The sequence below is a fragment of the Bufo gargarizans genome, chromosome 3 (assembly GCF_014858855.1).
Source record: "Bufo gargarizans isolate SCDJY-AF-19 chromosome 3, ASM1485885v1, whole genome shotgun sequence".
Lineage (NCBI taxonomy): Eukaryota > Metazoa > Chordata > Amphibia > Anura > Bufonidae > Bufo > Bufo gargarizans.
In genome coordinates this window covers 470,054,993-470,080,989 of record NC_058082.1, presented here as the reverse complement: position 1 = coordinate 470,080,989, position 25,997 = coordinate 470,054,993, and the positions used below count along the sequence as shown (strand labels likewise).

The window sequence follows — 25,997 nt, the reverse complement described above, 5'->3', positions numbered from 1 at the left end:
CTCATGTCACGCTCCATTCCTTCAGACCCTGCACTAGACATAACACAGCATTGACCATTTCTCCAAGAGTGTTTAATAATATAACGAGTGCAAATGCTGAGTAACCTATTGCACCAGACCACTGCTCAGTTAGGCTGAGTTCACAGCGAGTGTACGGGCCGTTTTTTTGTGTTCCGTATACGGTCCGTATACGGAACCATTCATTTCAATGGTTCCGCAAAAAAACGGAATGTACTCCGTATGCATTTCCGTTTTTCCATTCCGTTGAAAGATAGAACATGTCCTATATTTGGCTGCAAATCACGTTCCGTGGCTCAATTCAAGTCAATTGGTCCGCAAAAAAAAAACGGAACACATACGGAAATGCATCCGTATGTCTTCCGTATCCGTTCCGTTTTTTCTGAACCATCTATTGAAAATGTTATGCCCAGCCCAATTTTTTCTATGTAATTACTGTATACTGTACATGGCATATGGAAAAACGGAATGGAAAAACGGAAAGGAAACGGAACTCAAAAACAGAACAATGGATCCGTGAAAAACGGACCGCAAAAAACTATAAAAGCCATACGTTCGTGTGAACTAGGCCTTACACAAGCAGCTAAATACATCATTTATCAGAGTATTGCCATGGGTCACAGCACATTGGGATTATCGCCACCGGTTTAGATGACAGAGGGGGGTGCATGGTTTCAGCAAGGGTTCGGGTTTTGTATTTTATTGATAACATCCACAGATTGTAAAAAAATAAAAAATAAAATAAAATAAAAAATCCCCCTGCCCTCCTGTCATCTGTGCAAACAACATAATGACTGAACATAGTAACTGAAACCTTTTATCTAATGCGCTCACAGAGCTATACAATTTACAGTTCTGCAGGATACAGTAGATATATATATATATATATATATAAAACACAGTGATCATTACATGACATGCAAACATACAGCTATCCGATGGAATGTCTCCGGATCTGGAAGGTGATGCCTTAAAATTCACTAGAATATTATGAAGGTCCTGGTCCAGTCTAGGTAAGAATCATATAAAATAAATATCAAGTTACAAAATCAAGGCTCATACTACACAGAGGATGGGGGCAGGGAGATATCCAGGTATTAAAGTGCCATAGAGCAGGGGGTAGTACAAAATAAAGAAATAAACCCATACTTTTAAATGTCCTGCCACATTGCGCTCGGGGCCTTTCTGGTGCCACAGCATTGGTGTCACATCCACCATTTACGTGACTGCTGCTGCCAACCACTGGCCTGAGCGCTCACAAGCCATTCGTGCACACATGATTGCCAGGGCCGGCGATTGGCTGCAGCAGTCACAAAACGAAAGAAGTAATGTCATTTTTCCTGTATTTTACACAGCCCCCTGCTCTACACCTCGTTTTTAAAAATCTTAGAAAACCCCTTTAGTAACATGGACTTTTAAATCACAGGCATGGTTTACATTGACCAACACCAAATGGTTCCTGATCTCCAAGTGCTGCAGAAATGGCTCTGTAGCCCCTTACAGGGTATTCTGTTGTACTGATGGGGCTCTTTAGTGTACTTCCATTTCAAAATCCTGGCTTGCTCATATGGGGACCTATTCCCCTCAAATAGGAAAGCTCTGTACATGGGGCACTGTACAGGGGCACGAGGACTCCCTGCGGCTTCACAGTATGTAGCCCTATGGGACTCATGTGCTGCCATACTGCTGTGTGCATGAGGCGCAGGGTACAATATGGATGGCGTCAGTCAAGTCTGCCTTTTTTCCTCTGGGATCAAATGTAATTATCAGCAGCAGACACTTTTACTTGGTTAGTATGGGAGATGGGTCAAAGCACATGACCATGTGAATTGCAGCTCGTAATATGGTATGTACCGCATTGCAGTCGGTACTGTTCTGAACTGGTTGCCGTATATGGCACTATATTCCTGCTCTGGTATGTGGCATCCAGTGGAGTGCAAATATACCGTAGCCATATGAAAATACTCGCATTATGGGCGCATGCACAGGGCATGGGGCCTGTAAATGGCCTCCACGTGCAGCCTCAAGGGCTATTTGGGGTGCCCTACGTATAAACGTATTCTTTAGATGTATGGAATCCAACAGAAAAAACCTCCATAGGCTTCTGTGTGAAATCGGAATCATATGGCAGTACATAAGGGGCCCCAATGCACCTCTATGGCAGCCCTTTTCAGGTTCTGTACAAAATGGAGCCCTAAATATGTCCATGAGCTCTAAAGAACAGAAAACACTCTGCCTGACAGATATGCAAAAATGGGTGATGGTGCTTCCCTACCATGAAATGAAAGATATGAAGGTGGACAGTACATATTTGGTCACTTTTTATGGTGTGCGACCTATGGATCTATAGTCTTATACAGTACATGGGATATGGTCTGAAATTCTTCAACAACAGTAAGGCTTCTTAGGGCGAGCAGCAGCATTCACTATATATCATCCTCGGAGTCTTGATCCCTCTGCCGTGACTTTAGTAATTCCATCTCCATGGGCTGTGCAGACTTCCACTTTGTGTTCACCACCCTGGAAAGAAGGAAGACGCAGATCGTAAAATACAAGCATCTCTGATCATCAGTCTCCAATGCTGAGCACTGACCAGTACAGATATGGGAAGCAGCGCGGTGCCAGAGAATTGGTTTTATGGACTACTTCATTTTTTATTACCCAGGATGTCTACAGTCCTACAAACACTTGTCGACACCAACTCATTGCCCTTACACTTCTGTTTTTGGACCTCCTTGAAAACAGCAATAACAGTAACATGGATATGGACCTTAAAGGGGTATTCCAGTTGGTTAACGTTATTAACGATCAATTCATATGGAATTTGTGACAAAAAACCTTCTGTGTTCCTTTTAAGTAAAGGACATTGGGGGAGATTTATCAAACCAATCAGATTTCACCTTTCATTTTCCAAAGGAGCTGTGAAAAATGAAAGGTGAAATCTGATTGGTTGCTATGGGCAACTAGGCCAGGTCTGCTCTACACCAGTTTGATAAATCTCCCCCATAAAATCTGGGTCCACAGCAGTCTATGGGGGCTGCATTATGGATTTCCTTCCGTACAGCAAATCCCTAATATAAGTCATTCATAACTGCATTACCTGCATCTCGCTGCAATGGGAACACAGACGTGCGGAATATAAAGTTCTTTATTGCCATGATAATGGCATCGTGTGGGTTCACACTAGCGTTAGTAGATCCAGCAGCCTATTTCGGCATAAGCACCGGCCGATGGCCGGACAAAAACAGCTGCCTGGAGCAGTATTTGTATGGCTGGAACCTGTCATTTACCATATGCCAGAAATTTGCCGGATCCCATCATAGACAACGGATCCCGGGGCTTCCGACATTATCCAGCTATGCCAGATACAGTGAATTCCAGTAGGCTATTCCTGTGCCAGATTTCTAACGCTGATGTGAGCGTAACCTTACATAACACCTCAACCTTAGGGTCCATTCACACGTCCTTAAAAAAAAAAAACGGACAAGAATAGGACATGTTCTATTTTCTTGCGGAGCCGCGGAACAGAAGTTCAGGGAGGCGGAACGGAAGTGCGGATGCGGACAGCACACACTTTTCCGGCTCCATTGAAAATGAATGGGTCTGCACCCGTTCCGCATAACTGTGGAACGGATCCGGACCATTTATACGAACGTCTGAATGGGGCCTAAGGCTAGTTTCACACCAGCGGTAAATCTATTTCCGCAGGAACAGCCTGCTGGAGTTCACCATATCCAGCATACTGATGTCAAGATATAATTTTTGTACGATCCTGAACAAGGGATCTGACCATGTTATCTGCAATGCTCCAAATCTTAAAATTTAGTCTAGCGGTTAAAAGAATAAGAAGACATGACTTGTGGTGGTATTTGTCTTCCTCCACCTCTTCCAACTCTATACGGCAGAAGAAAGTCCTGGGTGTCACCCATACAACCTAAAAGTACAAATGAGGTCAGGAGTGATCACAGTATGCGTCTGGGCGCAGGCGGGAAAATCAGAGCAGAGGAATTCCTTTGTCCAGATACATGGCGCCCCCTCTGTAGCCATCTAGCTTTTATACCAAATATTGTACCCTAGGTACAGACAAGATTTAATTATGTTTAAAATAACCCTGCTATATCACTGGCATGCACCGCCGGAGCCCATTGACTATAATGGGATCCAGAAGGGATTCGGACAGTTTTCGTCATGCACCAGTTTTTGTCCAGCCAAAACCAAGAGGTCATGCCGGAAAGCAGTCGGATCCCCACAGGATCCCTTGTGCCATATATGATGAACTCCGGGATGCTGAGGTTTACCGCAGGTGTGGAACAAGCCTTACTAATTAAATGATCACTGCACATCGGATGTTAAATCTACAGAGCTTTTCATATCATCATATCAGTCTCCTTGATCTAGATAAAAATATACTAGTCTTACCCCCACATGTCTTTTCATTTTTGCTAAAAATCATTTTGGAGCCCAGACGCTCCCCTTATCTTGGAGCCCGGCTCCGCCCTGCTGTTAAATATTCACTCCTCTCCTTTTTATTTTTTCCCAGTGCGCCGTAATCTCGCGCATGCGCCCTTGATACACACGTCCGGGCCCGCGCGGTGTCCTGGCAGCAACCTCATCCAGGGGAATCGCGAATGTGCCAGCTTTCTGCGCACTTCGCTCTTCCTTTCCTTTCTCCTGCCCAGGCCACCTTTTGCAAATCCGACATGTGTCACTTTATGTGGTAATCGCGTTGGAACACTTTTATTTATCCAAACCATTCTGAGATTGTTTTCGCGTGACAGATTGTACTTCATGATAGTCATAAATTTAGAGTCTATATACATTTCACCTTTATTTATGAAAAAATCCCAAATTTATCCCAAAAAAATTTAAATTTGCAATTTTTCGAAATTTCTATTTCTCTGCTTTTAAAACAGAAAGTGATACCTCATAAAATATTTATTACTTAACATTCTCCATATCTCTACTTTAGGTTGGCATCATTTTGTAAATGTAATTTTATTTTTTTAGGATGTTAGAAGGAAGCAATTCTTAAAATGTTTAAGAAAATTTCCAAAACCCACTTTTTAAGGACCAGCTCAGGTATGAAGTCACTTTGTAGGGCTTACATAGTGGAAACCCCCCATGAATGACCCCATTTTAGAAACTACACCCCTCAAGCTACTCAAAACTGATTTTACAAACTTTGTTAACCCTTTAGGTGTTACACAAGAATTAAAGGAAAATGGAGATGACATTTCAAAATTTCACTTTTTTAGCAGATTTTCCATTTTAATCCATTATTTCTTTAACACATCGAGGGTTAACAGCCAAACAAACCTCAATATTTATTACCCTGATTCTGCGGTTTACAGAAACACCCCACATGTGGTCGTAAACTCATGTAAGGGCACACGGCAGGGCGCAGAAGAAAAGGAATGCCATATGGTTTTTGGAAGGCAGATTTTGCTGGACTGGTTTTTAGATGCCATGTCCCATTTGAAGCCCCCCTGATGCACTCTTTCAGTAGAAACTCCCAAAAAGTGACCCCATTTTGGAAACTAGGGGGTAAGGTCTCAGTTTTATTGGTACTATTTTGGGGTGCATATGATTTTTTATTGCTCTATATAACCAAAAAATTGCACTGTTTTTATTTTTTACAACATTCATCTGACAGTGTAGATCATGTGCTATTTTTATAGAGCAGGTTGTTACACTTACACAATGATATCATATATATATATATCTACTTTCTTTGTTTGTTTGTTTCAGTTTTACATAATAAAACATTTTTGAAAAAAAATATGTTTTTGTGTCTCCATTTTCTGAACACCTTATTTTTTTATTTTTCTGCCGTTTTTGACGTTTTTACTGGTATCATTTTTGGGTACATATGATTTTTTTTATCATTTATTATTACACTTCATGGGGCAAGGTGACCCAAAAATTATTTATTTATTGTTCTAGCATTCACCTGAGGGGTTAGGTCATGTGATATTTTTATAGAGCAAATCGTTACGGACGTGGCAATACCTAATATAACCACTCTTTTTTTCTTTTCTTTTTTCTTCTTTTTCCTTGTGATTTATTTAGTAACATGTGTTCCAAATTTTAATCAGTAATTTTGCATCATAGTCATGTGACTCCATCACCCCTTGTGAGAGGTGAAGTAATACTATAAGATATGCTACTGAAGTTGGTCATTCATATCATGAGTAAGCAGGGGCGTACATAGATATCACTGGGCCCCATAGCAAGAATCGAAATTGGGCCCCCATTCCCCGTTTATAGCCCCTCCAACTACCCATTCCAGGACTCTCTCTTTGTTCCATGAACTATTCTTGCTGCTGCGTTTTATAATTTATGCCATCAGGGCCGGATTGGGATTACAAAACAGCCCTGGCACACAAAATAGGTATAATAGATGCAGTGTGTACAGATGTATAGAGTATACAGCAGTGTACTGTTATGTGAGGTACGAGGTATAATAGATGCAGTGTGCACAGGTATATAGTATATACAGTAGTGTACTGATATGTGAGGTATGGGGTATAATATATGCAGTGTGTACAGGTATATACAGCAGTGTATTGATATGTGAGGTACGAGGTATAATAGATGCAGTGTGTACAGATATATAGTATATATAGTATATACAGCAGTGGACTGATATATGAGGTACGACCTGTAATTTATACCTCATACCTCACGTCAATACACTGCTGTATTTACTCTATACCTGTACACACTGCATCTATTATACCTCGTACCTCACATATTACACTACCATATATACTATATACCTGTACACACTGTATATATTATACCTCGTACCTCACACATCAGTACACTGCTGTATATACTATATATCTGTACACTGCATCTATTATACCTGGTACCTCACATATCAGTACATACTGCATCTATTATACCTCCTACCTCACATAGTACACTGTTGTAGATACTATATATCTGTACACACTGCATCTATTATACCTCGTACCTCACATATCAGTACACTGCTGGATATACTATATATCTGTACATATTGCATCTATAAAACTGTGTAATATATACAGTGTATGTGTATATATAAATATATATATATATATATATATATATATATATATGTATATATATATATACCCACACACAGAGCAGTGCATTGATGTGAGACATACAAGGTATAATACTGTAGATGCAGTGTTTACAGAAATATGTGGTCAGTTATACATTATGGTCACTGTGTGTGTCAGGTACATGAGGTAGTGGTACTTCTGTCTGAAGTATTATACATGAGTAAGCAATGAGTAAAAACAGGGCATGGAGGGGGGGGGGGGTAAATGATGAGAAGTGGAGGGCCTCTCTTACTATTCCATTCCAGTCTGTATGGATCAATGCAGAGCTGATTGTGAACTTCTAATACTTGCTGTGAGGGGTTGAAGGACCTGCGATGTACTGCACTTAATACTTGCTGTTAGGGGTTGAAGGACCTGTGATGATGTCATCATAGGTCTTGGCAGATGTACCTTTCAAAACTAGGAACTACACCATTTTTGGTGCAGTTTCTTTGCTACATCCTGCAGGACCTGTGATGTTGAAGATTATGTCATCACAGGTCCTGGCAGATGCACTGTTCTAACTTGGGAACTACACTTTACACTGTGCAGTTTCCTTGCAGGACCTGTGATGACATCATCAAAAGTCCATTAGCTTTAGAAAGATAGACAGAAGTAATTAGGGGGCGGGGCATTTCCTCCGCTGCGGGCCCCTCTTCCTCACGGGCCCCATAGTGGTCTGCCTATATGGTAGGTACGCCACTGTGAGTAAGGACCAGCATGTAAAAGGTCCGTAACGAGTAGATTTGACTGCCCTGCGTATGTGGAAGTTTTTATACCGCTGTGAATAAAGGACTCCCTGTTATCAAGAGCTGGATTTTGTCTCTTTTCTTCAGTTTTGCATCAGCCGTGTCCAGGCTTCCTATCCATGGTCTGGCAGGAGAAGCAGGTGAGAGCTGCCTTTTTCCTTCAATTATCTATAATACCTAATATGTATACTTTTTCTTATTTATTTAAGTTTTACACAATAATAGCATTTTTGAAACCAAAAAAAATATGTTTTAGTGTCTCCATAGTGTAAGAGCCATAGCTATCATTTTGTGGGACATACACTTTTTTGATCGCTTGGTGTTGCACTTTTTTGCTTTTTTTTTTTACACAGGTTTTATTTAATTTTTTTATGGTGTTTATTGGACGGGGTGTATCATGTTATATATTTATAGAGCCAGTCGTTACGGATACCTAATATGTGTGTTTTTTCTCTTTTTCTTCTTCAATTTTTTATTATAAAATCAGGGGAAAGGGGGGACTTTTTTTTTACTTTATTTCTGACTTTAACTTTTGGGGGTCTGATCCCCTCTGCAATGCATTACAATACATCTGTATTGTAATGCATTGCCTGTTCGTGTACTACAGTAAGTAATACACTAGCAGGTTGCCTAGGAGACCAGGACTACTATTACGGCGCTGGTCGAAAAGGGGTTAAGCTGGAGCACAGCCGAGTGGTGGGACTTTGATTATAATCAGAGCAATGGGGGTAGGTGACATTGATTTGTGAGAAAGCAGGAGACAAATACAGATGCTTCCTACATACCTACTTTGGATTACAATAGGATACATAAAAGGAAAGTATTATGCTGATAAGTTTAGCTGACCTTTTATTCATATTTAATGTCTCTGTTATTACAATGCTAACCCCCCTCTAGGGCTACTTTTATCCAATGTGTTTACGTTAAACCTACACTTAAAGGGGTATTCCCATCTTAGACAGCTGATGGCATGTCGCTAGTATGTGCCATCAATGTCAGATAGGTGCAGGTACAACCTCTGGGGCCCTCTCCTATCTCCAGAACGGGACCCCCAAAGTGAAGGATAGTACACTGTGCATGTGTGACTTGCTCTCCATTCACTTCTATGGGACTTCTGGAAATAGCCGAGTCAACGTTTGGCTATTTTCGGAAGTCCCATACGGGTGAACAGAGGGTGACTGCTGATGCACGGATGCTCTCCCTTCACTTCTGGACATAAGATCTGATCCGAAAGGTGAGACCCACATCTGACATTGATGGCGTATCTAAGCGACATGCCATTAAGGTCCCAGACGGGAATACCCCTGTAAGAATATATTAGGAATTGCTTGCATAACCATAATATATGAGGTGTCAGAAAATGTCTAATTCGAAGTAGTAAGACCAGTGTCGCATGGCTACGTTCTGGCCACATTCATTGGTGGACTCAGAACTTAAAGTGGCCCCGGAAATAAACCTAAAAGTGGTCCCATGTTGTAGGAGGACACTTATACCATCATGTATAAGTACCTGACGCTCCTAGCATTAATTAATGCTTAGAAGATCAGATGGTTATGTACTGTCCAGTGGCCGTGAGGAGGGCCCGGGCGGCCCCCTGGAGTCTTATATTCCTTCTAAATATACTAGCAAGTGTAAGACAATGCTACTTACCATGTTACAATGCCATAATTCACACCAACAATCAGGAGTGCAAAAGCGTAGTGCCAACAGTAGCACATTGTAATGAACATGATGTTACCATGATCATTCTGGTTCCACTCGGGTCCACCTCCAGGAGGAAACAACACAAATCCAATCTGCAAGGAGTTCAGAATGCACTTGTTATTTCAGTATACAATAATTCTGTTGTTGCACCCTACATGTCACCAAACAACCATAATCCTTTAGGGCTCGTTCACACGAACGTATTTTGCGTTCCGTATACGGGCCGCTTTCTGCGTTCTGCATACGGTCCGTATACAGAACCATTCATTTCAATGGGTCCGTAAAAGATGCTGTCCCATCCGTTGCTCCGTTCCATGGCCACGCAAAAATGATGAGTCCTGTCCTAATAGGCATTTCTATAATGGGCCTCCTGTTCCGTTCCGCAAAATGCCGAAGGTACACGGGCGGCATCCGTTTTTTGCGGATACGCAACGTGCGGACCGCAAAAAAATGCACGGTCGTGTGAACGAATCTTTACTCACATAGTGCTGATATCCTCCGGATAGGTCATCAGTATCTGATCAGTGGGGGCCAGAAACTCGGGACCCCCGCTGATCAGCTGTTTGAGAAGGCTGCGGCACTCCTATAAGTGCCGCGGCCTTCTCTCTGCTTTTCCTAGGCTGAGTGAAAACACATTTCTGTGTCACGTGGTCTAGGAGCAGCTCAGCTACATAGAAGTGAATGGGGCTGAGTGCAATACCAACCACAGCCACTATACAATGTCCGGCGCTGTGCTTGGTGAGCTGAGAGAAGACAGTGGCGCTCACAGGAGCATCGATGCCTCCTCAAACAGCTGATCAGCGGGGGTTCCCAGGTGTCCGCAACCGATCAGATACTGATGACCTATTCAGAGGAAATTCCTAGAAAAACCTTTTAAAGAGTGCAATTTCTAAATAAACAGACTTTACATTGATCCAGTGTAAGAACTTGAACGTATCAGCAGGGAACGTGGGTGAAAACACTAGCGCAGCGTGTGATCATAAAACCTTCCTTATAGATGGAGCTCTGCATTAAGGGAGTTTTAAACTCAGTCATGAAATAAACAAGAACTAGCTCTACTGCAAGGCTCACTGAGTTAAATTTCATATTCTTAAAGTTTTTACAATGGTTATTGCAAATTCAATTTTAACCACATGAGGGCGGCAGAGCTCTACAATTTAAGAGGTACATGGTTAGGCAACACAAATTAGCCTATTACTGTGTACAAATCATTGCCTGAGCCTTCCTCACAGTCACCAGCTCTATATATATAAAAATCTGACACCCCCAGCATTAATTAATGCTGAGAACATCAAGTACTGTACCTGACTGGCAACCGCAGGTGCACTCCCGAAATTAACTGTATTGTCGGCCTAAGGACAGTGATACAATTGAAAGCTGCAGTGAGCCTTTGATGCCACAGGACTAGAACGACGCAAGCGGTTGCAAAGCATTGATGTCATTGCAACTGCCTGCTTCGAGATGCAGGTGCCTCAGGTTTCAGGCCAGAAGAGGCCTGTGATCTGCACCACAGATGAATTGGACTCAGGTAAGTATTCCATTTTATGACTTGACCACTTGGACATCATACCGTGCACTATAGGAGTATTAGGGGCACTAAGGGGGCATTTTTAATACTGGGAACACTATAGAAGGGATTACCGGGGGGAAAAAGGGGAACATTATTGCTGGAAGCATTATAGGGGGGCATTATTTATACTAGGGGTTTTTATAGAGGCATTTTTATTACTAGGGGCATTTTTATTGCTGTAGGCACTATATTGGGCATTATTTATACTGGATGCACTATAAGGAAATTATTACTACTGGGGCATTATGACTACTAGCGTCACTATAGGAGAGCATTATTACTGCTGTTGGGTGTAATAGGTATGTAGTGCAGTTTTCTCTTGCATGGTTGGTTGCTCTGAAAGGGCAGGTGGCATGCTGTTGGTAAGGCTGGCTTGGTGCTGTGGCCCACGTCTCACCTCCATTCTTCATATCTTAATTATAGACAACTGGAGGAGGAGGAAGATAGAAGATGGCAGCTGGTGCTGGCCACCACAGAGATGCAGCTTCTACTTTATTATTGCTTCTTCTGGGGCAGGGTGTTGTGCTGCACTGTGTTATTTGGCTCTGCTGGGGCAGTAGATTGTGCTGCGCAGTGCCATTTGCTTATATACGGGCAGTATATTGTGCTGCACTGCATTAATTGGTATTGCACTGCGGCATTTGGTTCTGTTGGGGCAGTATGTTGTGCTGCACTGTGGTATTTGGTTCTGCTGGAGCAGGGTGTTGTGCTGCACTGTCGTATTTGGCTCTGCTGGGGCAGTAGATTGTGCTGCGCAGTGCCATTTGCTTCTATAGGGCCAGTATATTGTGCTGCACTGCATTAATTGGTATTGCACTGCGGCATTTGGTTCTGTTGGGGCAGTATGTTGTGCTGCACCGTGGTATTTGGTTCTGCTGGAGCAGGGTGTTGTGCTGCACTGTGGTATTTGGTTCTGCTCTGGCAGGATGCTGTGCCGCAGTGTGGTATTCGGTTCTGCTGAGGCAGTAGATTGTGCTGCGCTGTGGCATTTGGTCCTGTTTGGGAAGTGTTAGCCCCGCGCTCCATGCCTGTGCTGCTGGTCCTACACGTGGGCATGGGCATCGGGCTCCCTTTGTCCCTCCTGCTGCCGTGCATTATGCTGGCAAGCGCAGGCAGCAGGTAGTTTAATTGTTCTATCTGTGCCGGAGTTTACTTCCTGCTTGAGTCCTGATCTGTTGTTAGGGCGTGTCTCTCCTCCCTTGTGAGGCAGCACATACACGCCCTCTATCTCCCCAGCCTATGGATGGGTTGCAGGAAGTATTTAAAGGTGCTTCCTGCCCCAGGAAGGCACCTGAGCAATCTTGGTCACTAGCTTGTCTAGTTCCATGTGTGAAGGTGTTTTGGAAGTTTCTGCTTTTCTGTGTACCGGACCCTGCTTCTTGATTTAAAGAGGACCATTCATGCAATTTTATTAAGGGAGATATATAGCTGCACTTGCGGGGTAGCCCCTGCTGATGCTGCCACCCTGCTTGATTTTTTTCAAATATGCCTCCTATGCCCCGCTGTGCCCTGCCATATTTCTCCCGCTCAGCATGCTAATACTAAGCATCGGAGCAATGAGGAGGAGACTGAGTCTTTATCCGTGGGCGTCTCCTTCTCCCTGGCTGTAGCGCTGTCCAATCGCAGCACAGAGCGTGACAGCCAGGGAGAAAAAACAGGGATACGGAGACGCCCACGGAGAAAGTCTTGGTCTCCTCCTCATTGCTACGATGCTCAGTATTAGCATGCTGAGCAGGAGCAATCTGGCGGGGCATAGGAGGCATATTTTAAAAAATCAAGCAGGGTGGCAGCATCAACAGGGGGTACCCCGCAAGTGCAGGTATATAGCTCCCTTATTAAAATCGCATGAAAGGTCCTTTTTAATGGATTTTGCTTGTTTGTTGCCTGCCTCTGACCTTGGACTTCGATTATGGACTTTAATTGATCGCTGCCTGCCGTGACTTCGGACTTCCTGACTAGGTCTTTCCACTCGGTGCTTGCACCAGTATCTCTGACCCCCTGGTCAGCTGCCACTGACCCGGGGACTGCTCTGGAGTGGCACCTGGTAACTAGCCGAAAGGCCCACGCCTATCCTCACCAACAGATACTCTAGTGAAGACCAGGTAGTTACTTAGTCACGCCCCTCCAGGGTATAGCCGGTCAGTGGCGCAGTGGGTCCGCACCTGCTTGCATAACAGGGAGTATATTGAATGGGGCTGTGCCATTAATACGCATTTGCCCCTCATGGTGTCATTGAGACATATATTATGTCTTGTTGGTGGCTATGTCTCTCTACCCCCTCTGCGCCCCCCGCCCCTTCTTTCCCTCCTTTTACCGCCATTTATTTCTCCTCAGGTGAATCTGTGGTTAGCCGGCAGCTGGATTAAAGGTGATTGGCAAGAATGGGTTGCTGACCAGTTGCTGGGCAAAGGGCTATTTTTAGCTGGAGCAATGGATTGGTCAAGGGCAAGTTTCGGCGGGAAGAAAGGTGTATTTATGGAGGACACTCACCATTAAGAGCTCTGTCAGCGGCTGAAGAGTAAAGAAGGAAGATCATGTCCCGCCCGCCCTCCCAAGGATTTAGTCGCGGTCTTTGAAAAGGGGGAAGGTGGGGGGGGGGGGGTAGTCGCTCAGCCTTACTGGGTGGACTCTTGATGAGTAGTGCACTAATGGACTTGAGTTAATATTTGTGGGAATTTTAATGGTTTAATAATTTATGGAATGTTATTATTTATGGTTACCCACCTTCCCCCCCCCCCCCCTCCCCAGTTTAATAAAGACCACGGCCATTTTAATCCACAATAGTAGTCTTGTGTATTTATTATAATGGTAAGGTTAAATTGTCGAGTATGGCACCATGTGCTGCCCTGTGGTATTTGGTTATGCTGGGGCAGGATGTTGTACTGTAGAATGTTATTTGGTTCTGTTGGGGCAGTATTTTGTATTCAGGTTATATGGACATCATAGATGTCATAACCCGTTTGGGTGCTATTACAAGTGTATTAGCAGCCGTGGGACTGTGAATGCGAATTTGCCATTGTTTCAAATGCAAAGTTGCAAATGTAGATGTAGCATGGCAATTAGCGGTAAATTGCGAATGCTCCGCAACTGCTATTATGTACAAGTGCTTAGATTTATACTAATAGATGGAGCGGTACATTGAAGATACAATCCATTATTTCAGAACTTCAGAATCTTTACCCACCTGCCAGAACCAGCTGCCTTGTAGGATACACAGGCTTGACCTGAACAGTTCAAGTATAATATTACCCCGAAAGAAGACCTCCAGGAAAATGCACAGAGCTCCTCCAAAAACAGCAAACAAAAGGAGCAGGTGAATGTGCATGTCTAGCTCCTGTCTGCCGTGAACGTGGTAATAAAACAGGAAACCTGAAATAAGAACATTTCATTAACCTTAGAGTGTAACGTAATCTGGAGCAACTATGAACCAAATATTGTAGAGATATAAAAGCAATAAATACCTTCCACGAAGACGGCAATGGCAAGCATCAGTCTGTCCATAGCTACGGGAACGGCTTTGGTGGTGTGAGTGATGATATCCACCACACCCGAGATGCCGTAGAAGAAGTACATGGTGGAGTGCTGCCAGTTCATCAGATGGCTCCACTGCTTCTCCTCATGGTTATACAATCGGAGATGAGGCCCATCTGGCACAAACTGTTCTGCTAAAATTCCTGAAAGAGACAAGGACTAGGCCTCAGACAGCTGATAGAAAGTAATTTCTTCATATGAGCAAAATAGCAAATTCAAAGGCGAAATCAAACATCCCAGAGGAATGAGATGTATAAGTGCTGATTCAGATGTGCGATTCTCCCATCCGGATACTGTCGGAGTGAGGAACAGACACCATCCGGACTGGAGACTGCAACATTTTACTCAATCGGCCACTTTACATGTGCAATTTTCCACTGGGACCATTGGTCCATGCAAAGAGAACCACAACATGCGCCATAAAGCTTCAATATTCCTGCAATTCATTTTTACAGTGTGCAATATGCGCTAAAACTGACATGTCACCTTTATTCTGCAGGTCAGTACGATTACTGGGATACCATATTTATATAGTATTTTATGCTTGACTACTTTAATAAAAAAACATTTTAAAAATGTGCACGCGTCACCATATTCTGACCCCCCCCATAACTTTTTTTTTTTTTTTTTCCATCTATAGGTGAGGACTTGCTTTAGCTGTAGTTTAGTAGTTATTTTATTTCTAATTTCATTTTATTGGTGCCATTTTAGGGTACAGATAATGTTTTGATCTTTTTTTATTCAATTTTATTTAGGGGCAAGGTGACCAAAAAATCTCAATCTGACCATTTTGATTTTTTTTCCATCATGGTGTTCACCATGCAGGATAAACACTTTCACATTTTAATCAGACGCAGTGCTCGTAAAGCCTTACAGTTACATCTGCACAGTTCTCTGTATCCCCTCCCTGCACTCATCAATATGGTCTGTTCAAGAGGAGACAGCAAGTTACCTCCAGGACACTGGAGCATAGAGAGGCGAGCAACAACTGGACCCCAGGAATGCAGCACAAAGGGGGAAAAAAGGGGTTTCCCACAAAGAACACTTATTCCCTATGCACAGGAGACTGCGGAGACCTCAGTTGATCATGAGAATAGAGGTCCATCAGTCCTTATGTGAATGCAGTAGTAGGGCACATGTGTGACCACCGCATCACTCACCTCTCACCTGGGACTGAAGGAGAAAGCACTCCGCTCAGTGGTCACACATGTGCACTACTGCAACATTCACATGGAGACTTGGGGACCTCCATTTTCGTGATCCGTTATTTGCCTGATGCCATGTGTGTTGATAAATGTTAATGTTAATAAAGTTTTTAAACAAGAGTTTGGCAGGTGGACAGAAGGGTCAACTTCCAGGACCACCTTTCCAGACCATTGGTGCAGTTCACATAGCAGACAGAGAAGCCATATTTTACTACAGGGAGTGCAGAATTATTAGGCAAGTTGTATTTTTGAGGATTAATTTTATTATTGAACAACAACCATGTTCTCAATGAACCCAAAAAACTCATTAATATCAAAGCTGAATATTTTTGGAAGTAGCTTTTAGTTTGTTTTTAGTTTTAGCTATTTTAGGAGGATATCTGTGTGTGCAGGTGACTATTACTGTGCATAATTATTAGGCAACTTAACAAAAAACAAATATATACCCATTTCAATTATTTATTTTTACCAGTGAAACCAATATAACATCTCAACATTCACAAATATACATTTCTGACATTCAAAAACAAAACAAAAACAAATCAGTGACCAATATAGCCACCTTTCTTTGCAAGGACACTCAAAAGCCTGCCATCCATGGATTCTGTCAGTGTTTTGATCTGTTCACCATCAACATTGCGTGCAGCAGCAACCACAGCCTCCCAGACACTGTTCAGAGAGGTGTACTGTTTTCCCTCCTTGTAAATCTCACATTTGATGATGGACCACAGGTTCTCAATGGGGTTCAGATCAGGTGAACAAGGAGGCCATGTCATTAGATTTTCTTCTTTTATACCCTTTCTTGCCAGCCACGCTGTGGAGTACTTGGACGCGTGTGATGGAGCATTGTCCTGCATGAAAATCATGTTTTTCTTGAAGGATGCAGACTTCTTCCTGTACCACTGCTTGAAGAAGGTGTCTTCCAGAAACTGGCAGTAGGACTGGGAGTTGAGCTTGACTCCATCCTCAACCCGAAAAGGCCCCACAAGCTCATCTTTGATGATACCAGCCCAAACCAGTACTCCACCTCCACCTTGCTGGCGTCTGAGTCGGACTGGAGCTCTCTGCCCTTTACCAATCCAGCCACGGGCCCATCCATCTGGCCCATCAAGACTCACTCTCATTTCATCAGTCCATAAAACCTTAGAAAAATCAGTCTTGAGATATTTCTTGGCCCAGTCTTGACGTTTCAGCTTGTGTGTCTTGTTCAGTGGTGGTCGTCTTTCAGCCTTTCTTACCTTGGCCATGTCTCTGAGTATTGCACACCTTGTGCTTTTGGGCACTCCAGTGATGTTGCAGCTCTGAAATATGGCCAAACTGGTGGCAAGTGGCATCTTGGCAGCTGCACGCTTGACTTTTCTCAGTTCATGGGCAGTTATTTTGCGCCTTGGTTTTTCCACACGCTTCTTGCGACCCTGTTGACTCTTTTGAATGAAACGCTTGATTGTTCGATGATCACGCTTCAGAAGCTTTGCAATTTTAAGAGTGCTGCATCCCTCTGCAAGATATCTCACTATTTTTGACTTTTCTGAGCCTGTCAAGTCCTTCTTTTGACCCATTTTGCCAAAGGAAAGGAAGTTGCCTAATAATTATGCACACCTGATATAGGGTGTTGATGTCATTAGACCATACCCCTTCTCATTACAGAGATGCACATCACCTAATATGCTTAATTGGTAGTAGGCTTTCGAGCCTATACAGCTTGGAGTAAGACAACATGCATAAAGAGGATGATGTGGTCAAAATACTCATTTGCCTAATAATTCTGCACTCCCTGTATATGTACAACTGTCCCACTCAAGTTAAAGGGGATGTCCGGGTTCAGAGCTGAATCTGGACATATCCCAGTTTTCACCCAGACAGCCCCTCTGATATGAGCATTGGAGCATTTCATGCTCCGATGCTCTCCCTTGCCCTACACTATATCGCGCAGGGCAAGAGAACTGTCTGTTTATATATTTTACACTGCCCAGCAGTGAGCCTGGTGATGTCATCGGCTTTGATGGGCGGGCTTTAGCACTGCCCTACCCATTTTACAGGCTAGGGCAGGGCTAAAGCCTGCCCATTAGTGCTGGTGACATCACCGGACTCATTGCTAGGTGGAAGCCTCTGCCTAGCATTCCCATGGAGAGCTAATTACATCACCAGAACTCCAGAAAAAGCCTTTGCCCTGCGTAATCCAGACTCATGTCAGAAGGGCAGCCTGGGTTCAACTCTAAAGTATACTTCAGAAAAAAAATTGCTGAACGTGGATCCATTAGCGGGACGGACTGTAGCATTCCTGATGGTAACTATAAGGGACGTTGTTGGTGCTGCTTTTAAATAATTTTTGTGATCGTGGAAAGTATAATAATTCTGTCAAACTCTGTTATAGCACGAACAAGTGTAATGCAGTAATGGAGCGCAGCAGAGAGGACAGTCAGGAGGAAATCCATGTGAGTACTATTAAAAACAGAGATAAAAAGTTGGAATATCAACACTGACACTAATGGAACCCTTATTAAATATAAAGTAGATGGAAACATCTAAGGGTAAAACCAAAATTTAAAAGGCAACCATCTGTCTAGAAGACGTACAATGAGTCTGAAATCCCATGTATGAGAAAATGCACCTTGACTCTTAATCAGGTCTTCTCTGTAACTTTCCTTACATGTCACACGGTGCTTTGCTCGCTGGGACTGACCGGCATGTGAAAAAGTTGTGCAGGTAACACACAATGGAGGAAACTCTGTTCTTGACACGTGACAACACAATCATTCCATTGTGAAAGTGAAAATAAACGTCCTGGAGTCTGGTCAACCTGACATTTATGGTCAAACCTAGAAAAGAGAAATACAATAGAAGTACGTACCTATTAGAGCAAAGATTGCCTTCACTGCTCCTTCTATGATTTCCACACGCTGAAATCCAATTTTTGACCCAAAGAAACAAATCTTCTTATTTTTCCTGCAGGCATACTTCAGCGGGTACTTCACCGACCACCACAGGCCAAATATGAGGAAAAAGCTTCCCGGTAGGGCATGTCCTTTAAAATTGGCCATAGTTCTCTCTGGTGTTAGAATAAAAAAAAAAAGAATAAAGAAGTGATGAAGTAACGACTGACGGAGGAGATGTATACAGGACTAGGAACATTCCCACTATTCCAAACCGGAGACTGACGGAGGAGATGTATACAGGACTAGGAACATTCCCACTATTCCAAACCGGAGACTGACGGAGGAGATGTATACAGGACTAGGAACATTCCCACTATTCCAAACCGGAGACTGACGGAGGAGATGTATACAGGACTAGGAACATTCCCACTATTCCAAACCGGAGAGGGCAGATATAATCTATGCAACTGGGGAAGATTACAAATGTAAGTGGCTTCAGACTAGATGCTTATCTTACATAGCTTTATGGCAAGGGTTGTATGTACATTATATGTCCAGAATTATGTGGACACCCCATCCAAATGATTGAATACAGGTGTTTCAGCAAAACCAAGCGCAAACAGACACATAACATCAGGCACAAAAGCCATGCAAACTTACATAGTTGCATAGATAGTGTTCAATCTTTTATACTTACAAATCCCAGTTCTAGAAGAAGGTAAAGAGGACCTGTCACCACCCCTGACATGTTCCTCATGTAATAACAATTCTGGAGCATCTATTCTTATGACTACCATGTTGTGCCATTCCTATATTATTCCTGCTATTTTACAAATAAATTGCCAGCAGTCTGCAGTAAAGGTACTGCTGGGTGTTACCAGTAGCGGGTGTGTCTGGCTCTGTCCAATTAGTACTGCCTGTGTACAGGGACATGCCCCCAACTGGCACCACCCATCTGTACCTTAATTGGAAGCTGCTAGCAATTCATTCATAAGGAACGGTACAACATAGAGTCATAAGAATAGATGTTCCAGAATTCCTATTACATGGGGAATACAAGTAGTTACTACAACAGACATGTCCGGAGAGGGGACAGGTCCTCTTTAAATGGCATAGACCCAGCTAAAGTGAAAACACATTTCTGCCTCAATCCTACTGGCATAGACAGATCAGTGGATTAATAATCTCACATTATAACCAATAATCCTGTATATTGTGTTTTACAAGGATGATGTCTAGTCCTTTCTTAGAGAGGACCTGTCCCCTCTCCTGACATGTCTGTTTTAGTAACTACTTGCATTCCCCGTGTTCTTGCTCCGTCTATTCCTATGACTCTATGTTGGGACATTCCTTTATTATTCCTGTTCCGCTAGAGCAGGGGTGCAACAACCTTTTTTGGCCTGAGGGCCGTATTGTCACACTGTTCTATTTCAAGGGGCCGCAAATTAAAAAAAATGCCAATCGGCACTCAGTTGCATCAGTCTATTACACAAGCCAATGCAAAGTGATTGAGGAGGAATGATCACTGCCACAGTCAGTCCGCCTTCATTTAGTTATATTGATTATTGGTAGCCCATCCCTGATTACACAGTGAGATGTGCTGCCGATAATTGTAAACCTTTCATCCTGATAAAATATGCGAATCAGCCGACAAACGAGCGATTCCTTGTTTATCGACTGATCAGCAGTACGATTATACTGGCCAGATATAAGATATGGGAGCTCCTATGAACACTTTTTACCAAATATCGTGCTGCAGCATGGCCCCTAAAAACCGAAGAGTTATACTTACCTGCCACCTGCGGCTCCGGTCCTCTGCACTGCCCCCATCTTCCGTGCTGTTTATACCTGGCAGTGCATGGCCATGGTCACATGCACCTCTCCAGCCAATGACTGGCTTCAGTGGTGATGTGGCCACAAGCATCATGTCACTGCTGAAGCCATGGCCATGCACTGACAGGTGTAAACAGTGCGGGGTCTGGAATATGGGGGCAGAGCAGAGGAGCGGAGCAGTGGGGAGCAGGTAAGTATGAACCTTCTGTTTCAGGGGCCATGCTGCAGGACCTTGTTGAAAATAATTTTTGCCTCCTATTCATAAATCTGCGTTTTCCTTCACTGCAGAGGATGGCGCTCATTGGTTATTACCGCCTCCTGCCCCCAGTTATAGGGGCCCTGCAATAACCAGTAAGCGCTTTTCTTCACTGCAGAGGGCAACAATCACTGGTTATTACCCCCTCCTGCCCCCCGGTTATAGGTGCCCTGCAATAACCACTAAGCGCTTTCCCTCACTGCAGAGGCCGGGGCTCACTGATTATTACTGCCTCCTACCATTATAGGGACCCTGAAATAACCAGTAAGCACTTTCCCTCACTGCAGAGGCCGGGGCTCACTGATTATTACTGCCTCCTACCATTATAGGGACCCTGAAATAACCAGTAAGCACTTTAACTTACTAGTGGGGAAGGAGCTCATTGGTTAACCCTTTAATGACCAGGCTTGAAAAGGCCTTAATGACCAGACACTCTTTTGTGATTTAGCACAAGTGGTTCAAACGGCTGGAACTATCTTTTTTTACGTGACACATAGGGCTTTATAATTTATTTTTTTGTAGTTTTATTTGGGGTAAACTGTACAAACATTTTTAAAAAGTCTTTTTTTTTTCAAACTATAGCTCCTTATTCTTTAAATATGCAAACTGATACCAAAATAAATTATTATAGTTAGTTCCCTATTTTGTGTAGGCCATTTTGTTATATAATATGTATAGTTTCACGTGAATGGGGTGGTAATGTTGACGGTTTTGGTTGGTGTGGGTGTTTTTTCTTTTATGAATGTTATTCTTTTTTTTACTTAATTTTTAATATATTCCTGCTACATGATATGTCCCCCAATAGGTCATAAAAATACCTTTGGGGGACACTGACCCTTTTTTTTTATTTGCACCTTTTCTCTTAATTTTTTTACTTTTATTTATATTTTATTAATATTTTATTGTATTATTTTTTTTATAATTGATTACTTATTTTTTTTTAATATATTTTTGTCACATAATATGTCCCCCAATATGTCATAAAAGTCTGTTGGGGGACAATAAACACTCTATTATTTTGCACTTTTTCCTTTTTATTTTTTTATTTTATTTGTATTTTTATTTTTATTTTTTAATTCATTTTTATTTAAAATTTTATTAGTTTTTTATTCTAGTTTTTAGAACTTTCTATTGTTTTTTTTTACATATTTTTGCCACATAATATGTTCCCCAAATGGTCATAAAAAGACTGTTGGGGGACAGTGAACACTCTTTTATTTTGTGCTTTTTCTTTTTTTTCTTTTTATGGGTCTTGTTGCCACATAATATTTTATTTCTTTTTTTATTTTATTTGTATTTTATTATATTTTTAATTTAGTTTTCAATTTTTTTAACCTATTTTTTTAAATATATTTTCTCCACATAATTTGTCCCCAAGAGGTCACTGAAAGACCTTGGGGAGACAATGAGAGACTTTTTATGTTTTTTTTTACTATTTCCACTGTAACTGGGGCATCCAAAGGAACCCCAATTACAGGGAAAACCAGCCTCCTGTAGAAGGCAGAGCTGATCTGGGTTTCCTGACCCTGCAGCTCTGCGCTCCTCTGCCCCAAGCCGCTCATTGTGAGCCGCTCATCTATCTGAGGAGAAGGCAGAAGCGCTGATAAAGTGCTTCTGTCCTCTCCTCGGCTCTCCACTGTCACTTACAAGCCGGGAGCCCTACCTGCTCCTGCTACAGTGCAGGAGCTGTCATCCATCATTGTGCAGCGCTTCAGGCAGAAACACAGATGATCAGCTATGTTTCTGCTCAGCAAGACAGGGGCCGCAAAACTTGGTTCTGGGGGCCGCATGAGGCCCGCGGGCTGCAGGTTGTGCGAGTAACAGTCTGCCGGAGTTCATCGTATCTGGCATTGCTGCATACTACCTTTCCCGACCCTAAACTCAATGTTGTGAAGTAATCATTCCTGCTGTGTGATTACGACAGGTTTTGTATGCACTAATAGGACAGCAGCCATTTTATTTCTCCTAATGATTGCTCCCTAGAGAAAATGAGCGGTTATAACTAGTGAAAGTTATTTGGGAATATATCTATAATAAAATAATATTTAAAGAGGACCTTTCACCTGGAAAAACATTGTGAACTAAGTATCCTGACATATACAGCGGCACTCAGGGATCTCACTGCACTTACTATTATCCCTGGGCGCCGCTCCGTTCTCCCGTTATGTCCTCCGGTATCTTCGCTCAGTAGGTTATAGTAGGCGGAGACTTAGGATTCTTGGTTATAGTAGGAGGAGTCTGCCCTTGTTCTGCTGGGCGTCTCCTCCTCCTAGGCTGTAGCGATGGCCAATCGCAGTGCAGAGCTCACAGCCTCCCAGTCTGTGAACTCTGCGCTGCGATTGGCCAGCGCTACAGCCTAAGAGGAGGAGATGCCCAGCAGAACAAGGGCAGACTCCTCCTACTATAACCAAGTCCCCGAACATACCGGAGGACATAACGGGAGAACGGAGCGGCGCCCAGGGATAATAGTAAGTGCAGTGAGATCCCTGGGCGCCGCTGTATATCTCATGATACTTAGTTCACAATGTTTTTTCCAGCTGAAAGGTCCTCTTTAAGTATTTTCAGTAATTTAATTTTAATAATCCCAGAGAACCTCTTTAACCATAAGCAATGACCATATGTTCTCTGCTGGGTTCATGAAACAAATAAGTTATTGCACAGGATATCATAGGGACCATTTACATATCTAAAGAGACACATACCTACTGTATATCACCCTCGGCCTTGTCTTTTCTAGAGCAAATTAATAACTTTTTCATAACTTTTGATCAGGGCTGTGGAATCAGAGTCAAAGCTAGTTTTGTTCTCAGTAGAAATGTACAGACTCTAACTCCAGATTGAAAAGAATATTATCTGTTATTAAGATTGCATAATAAATTTTTAACTTTCATATGAATTTAGAATTTTTTTGAAATGTTAGTCATACATATATTGTATGTTCTATCAATCTAAGGTGCTGATTTATCCAGCACAGTGATAAGCAGGGTGTTCTAGTGATGATAATCAGTTCCCACCTATTCTGTGTTCTCTCCTGTACCTTATACTATGATCAGTGATCAGCAGGGTGTTCTAAGTGAGATAGATAATCAGTTCTCACCTCTACTGTGTTCTCTCCTGTCCTTATACTATAAACAGTGATAAGCAGAATGCTATAGTGGTGATAGAAAATCAGTTCTCACCTTTCCTATACCTTATACTATAAACTGTGATATGCAGGGTATTCTAGTGGTGATAGATAATCAGTTATCATCTCCCCTGTGTTCTCTCTTATCCATATACTATAAAAAGTGATACGCAGGGTGTTCTAGTGGTGATAGAAAATCAGTCCTCACCTCTCCTGTACCTTATACTATAAACAGTGATAAGCAGGGTGTTCTAGTGATGATAATCAGTTACCACCTCTCCTGTGTTCTTTCCTGTCCTTATACTATAAACAACGATAAGCAGGGTTTTCTAGTGGTGATAAATAATCAGTTTTCACCTCTCCTATATTCTCTCCTGTTCTTATACTATAAACAGTGATAGGGAGAATGTTCTATTGGGAATAGAAAATCAGTTCTTACCTCTCCTGTCTGTCCCTCTACCTATACAATGTATCTTCATGCTGTTCCAAGGCCCTTAGTAACAATGCCTGAACCTGTGCTGCACAGGCTTACTAATGAAGACCAGAGGAGGAAGTTCATTACTGGGCATTCCTGCAGTCATTTCTCAACTGCTAGACAGAATAGGAAGACAGCCTTAAAGGGGTTGTCCGGGAATAAGTAACTTTTCACGGCCTGCCTCTGCAATGGAAATAATCATACTTACCTACTCCCTGCTGCTCTGGTCCTGTGTGCTGACTCCCATATGTCCATCTTCTGGTCTATTGTTTGATTTGTCCCCGCGCAGGCATGATCATCTGCTCCACTACAGCCAATAACTGTATTCTGTGTTGATGTATCTCTTGTGGACACCAGTCATTGGCTGTGGAGCAGATGATCACGACCGTGCCAGGAAGGAAGTAAACAAGCCATGGACCAGAAGATAGACACATGGGAGCCAGCGCACAGGACAAAAGCTGCGGATAGCAGGTATTATTCTTTCCATACCAGAGGCAGGATGTGGGCTCCTGTGAAAAGTTATTTATTTTCTGGCAAATCCTTTGATGACAATAACAAATGCAGTTTTTACATGTTCTTTTATTCCCATTTAGACTTATAAATAATTGTATGTATTTAAAGGACATATAGAGCTTTTCTAACAAATTCTGACATTTCTTACAATTATTATATGCCTAAGGCCCCCTGCACACGGCCGTGTTTCACAGCCGTGTGCGGGCCGTGGAACCGCGGCCTGGATCCCTCCTGAGAGCAGGAGCGCACGGCGTCACTGGTTGCTATGACGCCGTGCGCTCCCTGCTGCCGGCACAGTACAGTAATACACTGGTATAGATCATACCAGTGTATTACTGTATTGCGGCGGCAGCAGGGAGCGCACGGCGTCATAGCAACCAGTGACGCCGTGCGCTCCTGCTCTCAGGAGGGATCCAGGCCGCGGTTCCACGGCCCGCACACGGCTGTGAAACACGGCCGTGTGCATGGGGCCTAACAGAGTATTATAGTTAGACTGTTGGCACCATCAGGAATGGGGAAGGGGTACTCCAACCCCACCTCTGGCCCCCGCATACCAACCCCATCTAAACCCCTTTAATAACGACACTGACACCGTTCATCTTTTCAACCCTTTATTTTGTTGGGTGGTAATCGGCCACAGTTTTATTCAAACGGCAAACCGTAACTTTGAACCGTGCTCTCCGCCAGCCGCTGGTCCCCCAGCGGACGGATTCGCCCATTTTTCTCCAACACCTTTAAGCTGTAATAACTTGCCGCCAGCTGTGACTTAAGAAAATTCCAACGAGGCGCAATGCCCATAAAACCACTTCCATTAACCACGTAGAAAACCCCTCAAAAGAGGCCCCACACTACCAACTCACGAGGGAGGGAGGAGGGAGGGCAAATCGCTTCCGCACAAAGAGGAAGAGGAGAGGCGGGACAGCGGCATATAAGCCCTCCTAGCCGCCCGCCTCCTCTCCCAACCGGATCAGCCTATTAACCCCCAACTGCCCACACAAAACGGGTGCCAGTGGGGGAAACCAAACTAAGGGGGATAAGAACAAAGGGGG

The 25,997-nt window shown here is 43.1% G+C and overlaps 1 protein-coding gene across 1 annotated transcript in view; it reads right to left on the bottom strand.

Moving 5' to 3' along the window:
* Positions 1–485: 485 nt before the first annotated feature.
* Positions 486–25,997, bottom strand: part of LOC122932372 (transmembrane protein 45B-like) — a 50,492-nt gene continuing 24,980 nt past the window's right edge. Inside the window, exons 2-6 of the mRNA XM_044286742.1 lie at positions 18,723–18,920; positions 14,597–14,809; positions 14,320–14,504; positions 9,512–9,657; positions 486–2,538 (exon numbers count right to left, since the gene is read on the bottom strand). Of these exons, the coding sequence (XP_044142677.1) occupies positions 2,445–2,538; positions 9,512–9,657; positions 14,320–14,504; positions 14,597–14,809; positions 18,723–18,912 (828 nt within the window). The 5' untranslated portion in view covers positions 18,913–18,920 and the 3' untranslated portion in view covers positions 486–2,444. The remainder of the gene's footprint in view (positions 2,539–9,511; positions 9,658–14,319; positions 14,505–14,596; positions 14,810–18,722; positions 18,921–25,997) is intronic.